At 54.0% G+C, this 10,043-nt stretch overlaps 1 protein-coding gene across 1 annotated transcript; it reads right to left on the bottom strand.

Moving 5' to 3' along the window:
• Positions 1-1,053: 1,053 nt before the first annotated feature.
• Positions 1,054-1,987, bottom strand: GPHB5 (glycoprotein hormone subunit beta 5). The gene is made up of 2 exons (XM_029079271.1): positions 1,784-1,987; positions 1,054-1,242 (listed from the first exon to the last, which is right to left on the bottom strand). The coding sequence occupies exons 1-2, from the start codon at positions 1,985-1,987 to the stop codon at positions 1,054-1,056; spliced, it is 393 nt and encodes a 130-aa protein (XP_028935104.1).
• Positions 1,988-10,043: the final 8,056 nt, after the last annotated feature.

Raw genomic sequence — 10,043 nt, 5'->3', positions numbered from 1 at the left:
GCCCCATCGGCACACCTTCCCCCGCACGAGAGGTTCAGCATGCCGGGGGACGGGGGCAAGGCGGGGGGCGAGTCTGCCACCAAGGTCGGGTGCCAGCACCGGGGCCAGATGTCTCGGGAAGGGTTTGCTTCACGCTTGGGGGAGCGAACCGCCACGGTCAATACCGCCCTCGGCGACGCCACGCGAGTCGACTCAGTAAGGTACCGCCTGCCCGGCTGGGATCGATTTCCAGTTTATTAAAGATGCGAAGATGGCGACGGTGTGGGAATGTGGCTGCTACCCGCTCCCAGCGCCGAGAAGCGCTTTGCTTAAGCACCCTGGTGGACGGAGAGGCGTCGGAACCTGTTTCAGTGAGCCCGGTCACCTGCCGATCACAGCGGCGGCAGGTGGGATGTGGCGGGGAGCCTCCCGGGGAGGGTCTCACCTACTGAGGATGGGCTATTTTTACCCTTCGAAACGAGGCGGCGTTCTAGTCCAATAAATTACGGTTTTGATCAGGAGGCACATCCAGTGCGGAAGGAGTTGAGGGATGGGTCAGGCACACACTCTAGCATTTTGCGGGGAGACTGGGTGAACTGAGCCCAGAGAGCCACGTGGCCAGTGGAAGGTTTGGGCACCGAGCCCACTGACCACCCCCCAGCCCAGTGTGCTACTCCAGTGTGGCTACTGGGTGGCGATGGCCCGAGGCTCAGTCCAGCCTGGGGGTCGGAGGATGACATCAGTGACCCGCTCCCGCTGGCAGTGCGTGTAGTGGGGAGCGGGAGGTTTCCGAGCGGTGGGTCGCCACCCGTGTGGGAACCAAACCACCGGCCTCTGACTCGCCCTGAGGGTGAGTTGGGCATCGGAGCTGAATTCAGAGGACATGTCTGCAGCAGGGGCGGGGGGTACGTGGGCATTTTCCAGGCGCCGCGTGGCATGGGGCAGTGCTCGTCTCCGGGGAGGCAAGGGGGTGCGCCGCTGGGGGCGGCGGGCCGGCGGGTAGGCGTCCCCGAGGCCGCACGACAGGCCCCCCGGCCAGCGGGCCAGCCGGCCGGGGGCGGGGCTCACGGGGTCTCAAGGGGTCTCACATTCAGTGGTGGCGGTGGAGCAGGGTCCACAGTCGCAGCGGACGGCCACGGGGTAGGTGTAGAAGGGGTCGACGCCGGGGGCACAGCCGGGCAGCTTCACCGTCGCCTGCTTGGTCTCGTTGTAAGTGCAGACACGGTGGTGGGCCTCGATGTACGGTGGGTCCAGAATGGGCATCTGGGCGGCGGGACGATACACGGAGGAAGCGTCAAGCCGGGCCATCCTGGGCCGCCGCCTGCCCGCTCCTCGGGCGGGGGGCGACCGGGACCTGTTTGAGCCGGAATGCTTACCGATCCCAGGGGGTTTGGGGAAAAGGGAAGCCTGACCGACAGGACCCCAAATGAGACCTCCTGGACAATTTCTCTGCCCAACAATTAAAATCACGGACCGCTCCGGCCCTATGCACGTTCAGCATCCTGACTTTGCCTCTTTTGGGTCCTCAAAGGCGCTTTTCAAATCTGATCGCATGAGGTGAACGAGGTAAATGAGGAGAACAGGCACGAGACTCACGAGGAGCATACGGCGCACGAGGCACCCGAGAAGCACGAAGCACACGAGAAGCGCAAGGCGCACGAAGAGCACAGAGAGAACAGGGTGGTGCAAGGAGCGGGAGGCACCTGAGAAGAAAGGGGCTGATTCCAGGGAGACGCCCCCCAGGGCCAGGACCCTCCCCGCCCCTGTTCGATGAGGTCCTAGGCAGGGGCCCCCGACTACTCACCTCCCACGTCTCGCAGCGTCCCCAGCAGGCGTCGGTGGTGACCCGCAGGCTCCGGCAGCCGGGTTTCCGGGCCAGGAAGGTGAACTCGCGCACGGCGCAGCCCACGAAGGTGCGGAGGTGGACCCCGGAGGCCGGGAGCGCACGGACTCCGTGGACCAGGGCGAGCAGCAGGGCTGCGCCGAGGAAGGCGGGCAGGAGCCTCATCCTGAATCTCCACGAGGAAAGCCAGACAGGAAGGTGTTAGCGGGCAGTCACCCGATGGCGGGCGATGGGACCCGTCGAAGGGTCTGGGTATTTTATCAGGAGACGGGTGGCGTAAAGCCCCCTCACACACTAGCCCTGTCCCAGGGGATTCAGGCGGACACCCGAGAGTAGGCACCGGGTTGCTGCAGATCCCCTCCCGCCGGCCATTCTGATCCCCCCCTCCCACCCCCAGAGTGCCCAGGATTCCCCTTATATGAGACCCCATTCCTTGGGTTTTGCTCTGACCCAGGGAGAGGCAAATGTTCACTCTGCCCTCCAAGGACCAACTTGTAGAAGCAGCGTGGCTCGGTGGAAGGAGCCCGGGCTTGGGAGCCAGAGGTCATGGGTTCGAATCCCAGCTCTGCCACTCGTCAGCTGTGTGACCGTGGGCAAGACACTTAACTTCTCTGTGCCTCAGTTACCTCATCTGTAAAATGGGGATTAACTGTGAGCCTCAAGTGGGACAACCCGATTACCCTGTATCTTCCCCAGTGCGTAGAACAGTGCTCTGCACATAGTAAGCGCTTAACAAATACCAACATTATTATTATTATTAGTTCCCTTGGCGACTTGATAGTATCTACTGAGTCCCTACTGTACACAGAGTGCTAGGCTGGGAACCTACTCTGCACATAGTACTGTGCTGAGTTCCTACTGGGTGCAGAATGCCGTACTGGGTGCCTGGTGTGTGTACCCAGCATCTACTACGTAATAATAATAATTATTGCTATCATTGTACTTGTTAAGCACTGTTCTGTGTGCTGGGGTAGATTACAAATTAATCAGATTGGTCACAGTCCCTGTCCCACATGAAGCTCACGCTCTTAATCCCCATTTTAGAGATGAGGTAACTGAGGCCCAGAGAGGTGAAGTGACTTGCCTAAGGTCACGCAGCAGACATATGGCAGAGCTGGGACTAGAACCCAGGTTCTTCTGACTCCCAGGCCTGTGCTGTATCCACTAAGGCATGCTGCTTCTAAAGTACTAAGCTGGGCACTGCCATAGAGAAGCAGTGTGGCTCAGTGGAAAGAGCCCGGGCTTGGGAGTCAGAGGTCATGGGTTCCCGCTCTGCCACTTGTCAGCTGGGTGACTGTGGGCAAGTCGCTCAACTTCTCTGTGCCTCAGTGACCTCATCTGTAAAATGGAGATTAAGACTGTGAGTCTCACATGGGACAACCTGACTACCCTGTATCTCCCCCAGCGCTTAGAACAGTGCTCTGCACATAAGCACTTAACAAATACCAACATTATTATTATTGGGCTGGGCACCCGCTGGGTGCAGAGCACTGAGCTGGGCACCTATTGTGTGCAGAGTGCTGTGCTGGGCACCTACTGCGTGTAAAGCCTTCTACTACACCCTTCAGGGAATATCATGAAACTAAATGATGGTCCCTGCCCTCCAAGCGCTTACCATCACCATCTAATCGGGGAGGCAGGACAGTCACAAAGTGAATACGTTCACCGGGAGCAGGAGAAAAATGTCGATAATAATAATAATAATAATGTTGGTATTTGTTAAGCGCTTGCTATGTGCAGAGCACTGTTCTAAGCGCTGGGGGAGATACGGGGTAATCAGGTTGCCCCACGTGAGGCTCACAGTCTTCATCCCCATTTTACAGATGAGGGAACTGAGGCCCAGAGAAGTGAAGTGACTTGCCCACAGTCACACAGCTGACAAGAGGCAGAGCTGGGATTTGAACCCACGACCTCTGGCTCCCAAGCCCGGGCTCTTTCCACTGAGCCATGCACCTGGAAACAGCAGTGGGGTGAAATGAAGAGGGAAAGACACCAAGAAGAGGTAGGTCTCGGGGGCCAGTGAAGGTGCGAGGGAGATGGCGTGGCAGATTTGAACAGGGAGGGACCTCCAGAGATACGGAAGAGTTGAGCCGCATGAGGTGCCGTGAGAAGAGAGCTTGAGAGGAATGAAGAATACGAGCTGGAGTGCAGGAATGTAGTGAGGGAGAATTAAATGCCACCACAATTAAAAGCTGTTTAAGAGATCGGTAACCAGGAGCAAAGCAAAATACCCCACTTTTGCATGACAGGGTAGAACAATTAACACGGAGGCACAGGCCATTTTATAAGTATGAAAGAAGCCGTAGTTGGTATATTTAAAATCTTTACACTTCTTTTCACTTCCAAATATTGCTAGGATCCACTGTTCTACTGACGTGAGAAATACGTATTCGATACTACACTCTGTACTGTAATTGACAAAACCCGCTCCAACCCATCCAGTTTTAGGTGACTCTATCTGTTCTAATAGCAAGTCATGAATCCAAATGTTCACTCTTGTGGTTTGGGTCCTTCTGGGCTACATGCCGACTCAGCTTCCTAACTAATAAGACCCAAAAGGACGCAAGCTTCATGAGAGATGAACTCCCACTTCCCTCCGTCTCTCCCTCTCTCCTTCCCTTCCTCCTCCCAACCTCCATGTCCCCGTCGCCTACCTTATGACTTGGCCATCAGTTGAAGCTGTGTTATCTGGGGGTTTTAGCCTCTTCACTTTTCATTTCAAGATCCTAGGGCACAAGACCGAAAGCTCCTCGAGGGCAGGGAGGGATGTTGTCTACTAATTTTACTCTCCCCAGTGCTTTCCAAAGCACTTGGCACAGTGCTCTGCACCCAGGAGGCAGCACAGGCCTGGGAGACAGAAGGTCACAGCCTCCGATCCGGGCTCCGCCACTTACCTGCTGTGTGACCTTGGACAAGTCACTTCACTTCTCACTTAGCTCATCTGTAAAATTTGGATTAAGACTGTGAGCCTCCATGTTGGACAGGGACTGTGTCCAACCTGATTAGTTTGTATCTACCCCAGTGCTTACAACAGTGCCTTGCACACAGTAAGCGCTTTACAAACACCATTAAAAAAAAGGAGGCTTTAGTTCATACTATTAATGGAGCGACTGCCTGAAGTTTGAGGTTCCCAACGCATCAAGGTTACGAGTGCATCTACATTGGGACACACTTTTTCTTGAGAAAATTCACTTTCCTCAGTTTCAGAATCGGTTCCCGAATGGACTATTTGCTGTTTGTCCCCAAGAAAGCCGCCCGCTGGGAAGGGGACCAAGGTCAGAACTGGACCGGAGTGAATCACTCACCTCTCGGTACGGGGAACGAGTCCTCTCGGAGAAGGTAGAGCCGCGCTTCGGGCTGGGGAGGGTCAGACTGAGGGGTCAGGATGCCACCACCGCTGCTTCCACACGAGTGTGGGGAGACGTTTCCGCCGTCTGCTCCGGGCTCTGAACCGCTCCGCTATATAGGCACGGGCTTGTCGATCACAAGGAAACTAGGCAGATCCTTACTTGAACTTTTAAAGACATCAAAGTCATTGAACTAAGCTCCTTTTCCCCATCCCGGTGAACTTGGGGATGTTGTTTGTTTTGTTTCATAACATCCCCTGCCCCATCCCGACACAAAAGGAGTGTCTGGTGGGTGACAGAACGCTCACAAAGCTGAGCGAGGTCTCTCTTTGTCTACCCCCGTCCCGTCCCCCCCGCCCCCTGACGCCCAGCTCAGTGGGACAAAGCAGATCATACTTTCCTTAGAGGTAACCAACAGTTTCCATTAAAACAAAAGGCAATCGCTAACATCAACTGCCCCAAACATGTTTCCAAACACCAAGGACTAATGCGTCGGAAGGAACATCAGCCGAAGAACTGAAGTGTCCGGAAACACAAAGTCGGGGTGTTTCTTTGGAGCGTCTGAAAGCCGAAGGATTTCCAGATGCCGTTAACTCCGCACGTCGGTGCCCTCTGGGAGATGGGCAGGGAACTTGGCTGGAGAGAAGGCAAGTGTCCTTCCGTCGGTGGGAGTTCTGACGGTCACCAGGTGGAGGGCACGGAGGTGGCCACTCTTGTGAGGACTCCATTTTGGGAGTTGGCTCTCGGCTTACTGCTGTTCGCCAGGCTGATTCTCCTCTAGCTTGAAAGCTCATTGCGTGCGGTGAACGCGGCTACCGACTCCGTTGTACTGTACTCTCCCAATCGTTTAGTACAGTGCCCTGCACATGGAAAGAGCTCAGTGATCACCATTGATGATGTCATCAGTGGCCGCCCCAGGGGTTCCCAGCGGGCACTGGCTTCATGATGACTTTCGAACTCACTCTGACTCTTTCGTTAGTTCTCCCTGTTCTCTTTCTATCCGGGAGCAGTTTGGGTATCACGATGCCACACAGTCCCCTTCCCTAGCCTGCTGCCCAGAGCCTCAACGCTGGGGTCGTTGTTCTCCCCTCCAATGTGACTAAAGGCATCTAGGTAACGTCGGTGAATCTGCCCTAGAAGTCAGCGGAGGCACGTCCGGGCAAGTCCAAGTCAACCAGCCAAATAAAAGATTGATTATCATCAATTAGATTAGACTGTAAACCCGTCGATTAGACTGTAAGCCCGTCAAACGGCAGGGACCGTCTCTATCTGTTGCCGACTTGTTCATTCCAAGCGCTTAGTACAGTGCTCTGCACATAGTAAGCGCTCAATAAATACTATGGAAAATACTATTGAATGAATCATGGCGATACAGTTCTCCAGTTTAGTCTGAAGCTTGTCTCTGTCAGCAGTATGTCAGTCTTCTTCCCGGGTTCTAATCCCGGCTCTCTCACTTGTCTGCTGTGTGACCTTGGGCAAGTGTCTTCACTTCTCTGTGCCTCAGTTCCCTCATCTGAAAAATGGGGATTGAAACTATGAGCCCCATGTGAGATAGGGGCTGTATCCAACCCGATCTGCTTGTATCCACCCTGTGCTTAGTACAGTGCCTGGCACATAGTAAGTACATAACAAATACCATGATTATTATAATAATTAAGTGAAGTGTCTTGCTAAGATCACACAGCAGGCAAGTGGTGGATCCGGGATTAGAACCCAGGTCCTTCTGACCCAGGCCCATGCTCTATCCACCAGGCCATGCTGCTTCCCTACTACCAATCTACTCCTTACCCCTTTGTCCATCCTTTTTATATCTGGACGTTGTGCAGACATTCAGTCCCGTGTTGTGATGGAGCACTTTGAGGTTCCCGGGATCAGACTTCTGTAAGGACCGGGCTGACACTGGTGTGTATCCAGGCATTTAGGAAAAACACAGAATCAGCTGGGAAAGGTGCAGTGTAGAAGGTAGAGGGTAGAGGGTAGAAGGGTAGACCTGAAACTGGGTCTTCTGACCTAGAAAAATGAAGTATAGAATTGAGCCACTACCTGGTAAATTTAGGACATGGTGGGGATTGTCATTTCTCTGGCTCAAGATACAATCCATACCCTTGGAACACTTCCAAAGACACCATCCTAGCCCCAGGCTTTCCCACCCTCCTTACTGAAAACACACGGTTTTGCCTAAGAAAAGAAGCAAAAAGATTCAATATGGGGCCTACAGGTGAAGCAGGAGCTCCCCGCTTCTCGAGAGAAGAGAGACCCTAAAGTCTTCTAGCTCAGGAAACCTTTAAAAAATAGAAAGGGGGAAGGGAGCGTGAAAGAAATACAATTTTAGGGGAAAGTATTTTTCCTCCTGAAAATGCTGGATGTATTTAGGACAGACTGTAGTTTCACTGGAGCTCCTTTGTCTCCCCGAGGAAACGGTAGCCCCATGGGATGCCATTGCCAAGGAAATTTGTGACATTTAACTAGGTGGAAAAATGAATCCTCTGAATGATTTATCGATGCTGCCCCAGCCCCCACCTGGCTAAGGGAAGGCCCCTCTCTGGCTGCAGAGAGTGGCTGGTTTGGGACAGGCCAAGGAGCACCCGGTTTGAGCTGTAGAGCAGGGTACTTATTCTATCAGCCCATTACCCTTTGGATGTCAGCTCCTGGCGGAGCGATATAGACACTTGCCTTGGGACAAACACAGAGTGCTTGCTACTGAATGAGACACAGAGAAGAACTGCTGTTCAGAGTCTTCCCTGCTTCCTAAAGAAATATGTCCCTAAGTGGCCTGCGATTCAGGCCCCTAGTCTAGAATTTGGAGGCAGGATTGAGCGAGTTCTGGGGGGCAACCCCAACCCTGCAAAGTCAACCGCAGCCGGCCACAACCCACCCCAGCCATCCACCAGAGCAAACCGTGGCCAACCCCAGCCCGCCATGGCCCACTGCAGCCAGCCACAGCCCCACATCACCATGACCTGGGGTTACCTTACAGGGTGTGTTTCCCAGGGAATGATTCTATCTCGGAACATCCACTCCCGGCCGACACCTGATGGCACCGGGGACCTTGAGTGTAATGGGAAGGAAACTGGTAGCGGTTCTGTCTGATCCTCAGCCTGTGAGGAGGCCGGTGGGGTATCCCGGGAAGAGATAATCCGACAGGAAGCATCTTTGAGTAAGGGTACGCAGACAGCAGGGCAGACTGGAAACAGCCTCGAACCCCTCCAACTCAGCTGAGGTGCCAAGAACCCCATCTTCCAGGATGCAGTGAAGTTTGGGCAGAGTCCGACCCAGCCGGTTGCCCATGGCCTGGATGTCGCCCACGCAGACATCTTGGGGTGGGAACATTAAATCTGGCTTGGGAGGCTCTAAGTCGCATCTTAGCTAGGACTGCTGTTACCCGAAGGTTTGAATCTAGCATTAACCTGATTGTACAGACCATACAGACTGTTCCCAGACCGTGTGTGCCAGAGAACCGCACCTGTTCAGTGGAGAGTGCAGTGTCAATCTCATTACTTGATCGCGTTCTTCGGACCCTTGCCATTTCCATTCCCCGGCCCCTCGGTGTCATTCCTGCCACTCGGCGACCTGTGCTGCCCCTTGCCATCTCCCTTGTCTCCCCCCATCTCCCCACCCTTCACTGTTGACTCTGTCCCTCCATGTCCCCCACATTCTGTTCACACTTTATAATAATTTCAGGAACTGCCTTTTTTTTAGTACGACTTGGAATATCTTGTTGCAGGAATGGAGAAACTTGGTTTTTCTCCCGGGCTGACAATGAGCAACTTGAGTCACTTCTGTGTTCTGGAGCTCTAATAGCCCTTGGAAAAGAAAATTTAGGCTTCCATGACAGCCCAGCGGGCAATGACATAACCCCCATAATCCTATCCCCTTAGGCACAGGTTTCGGATAAGACTTCCCTGTGAGATCAGAGAAACTTTAAGATCTATGGGTTGGATTCATCATCTTCCTATCGTTCCAGGCCGTTCCTTTGGAACAGTGCCGGATCCCGGAGGACCTGATGTGGCGGTGCTGTTTTCCTGATTTCTGTGGTGACCGCTGGTGTTGACAGAAGACGTCGCTGGCAGTCAGGATCGCGAAACCACATCAACATCTCCCAGTTCATTCCGAATCTCATCAACTTTCCAAACCACAACCCACCATTCGGGAAAACCCGGCAGGTTACAATGTCCAGCGGCAGACCCTGGAGAGATCGGGTCAGTCGGGCAGTCAGTCGTATTAATTGAGTGCTTACTGTATGCAGAGCACTGTCTTAAGAACTTGGGAGAGTACAATATAACAGACACATTCCTCACCTGCAATGAGTTTACAGTTTAGAGGTCTTTCTCCTTCTTAGCAAGTGTCCATGGAGGCACACTGGTTTGGATGGCTCTACCCAACCCGTCTACAAGGGTGGAGGAAGCAAGTCTGACCTGGTCTGCTCCGTCCTTCGTACTTGGAATTTAAAAACTGCGCGTTGAATAAACACACACAGCCCCCAGGTTACAGCTGAAAGAAAGAGTGACAACATCTTCAAGAAACTGTCTGTAAGGAGTCAGAAGTGTCCTCCACCTCCCAGGAATGAAAGCTGGCTTAGAGTCTCCAGGGAAAACGAGACCCAGACCTTCCTTGGGCCCAGACACAGGTTTGCAGTTTGCTGAGTGGGAAGAGGACGGGTCTCGGAGGGGGAGTGGCCGAGCCCCAGGGTCCAGCAGGTGGGTGAAGAGGACGGGCAGGAGACACGGGGTCAGTCCCCTCTCTCTGGTCAGATGATCCCATCCCCTCCAGCCGTGACGGGGGTAAGGACAAGCAGACTGGAAAGCAAAAACTCTGCCCCACCACCGGAGAGGCGTCATGATGGGTTTGGAAGCCGCGTTCCCTGTGGCAGTGGA

Source organism: Ornithorhynchus anatinus, chromosome 14 (assembly GCF_004115215.2).
Source record: "Ornithorhynchus anatinus isolate Pmale09 chromosome 14, mOrnAna1.pri.v4, whole genome shotgun sequence".
Taxonomy (NCBI): Eukaryota; Metazoa; Chordata; class Mammalia; order Monotremata; family Ornithorhynchidae; genus Ornithorhynchus; species Ornithorhynchus anatinus.
The sequence above is the reverse complement of the archived record's forward strand: the minus strand, read 5'-3'. Positions and strand labels throughout refer to the sequence as shown.

What these genes read in the sequence shown, in the direction of transcription:
- GPHB5 (XM_029079271.1), bottom strand. Translation starts at nt 1,987, where the DNA reads ATGAGGCTCCTGCCCGCCTTCCTCGGCGCAGCCCTGCTGCTCGCCCTG. An exon ending in GACGCTGCGAGACGTGGGAG is followed by an intron (nt 1,243 to 1,783) that starts GTGAGTAGTCGG and finishes CCCGCCGCCCAG; the next exon opens with ATGCCCATTCTGGACCCACC.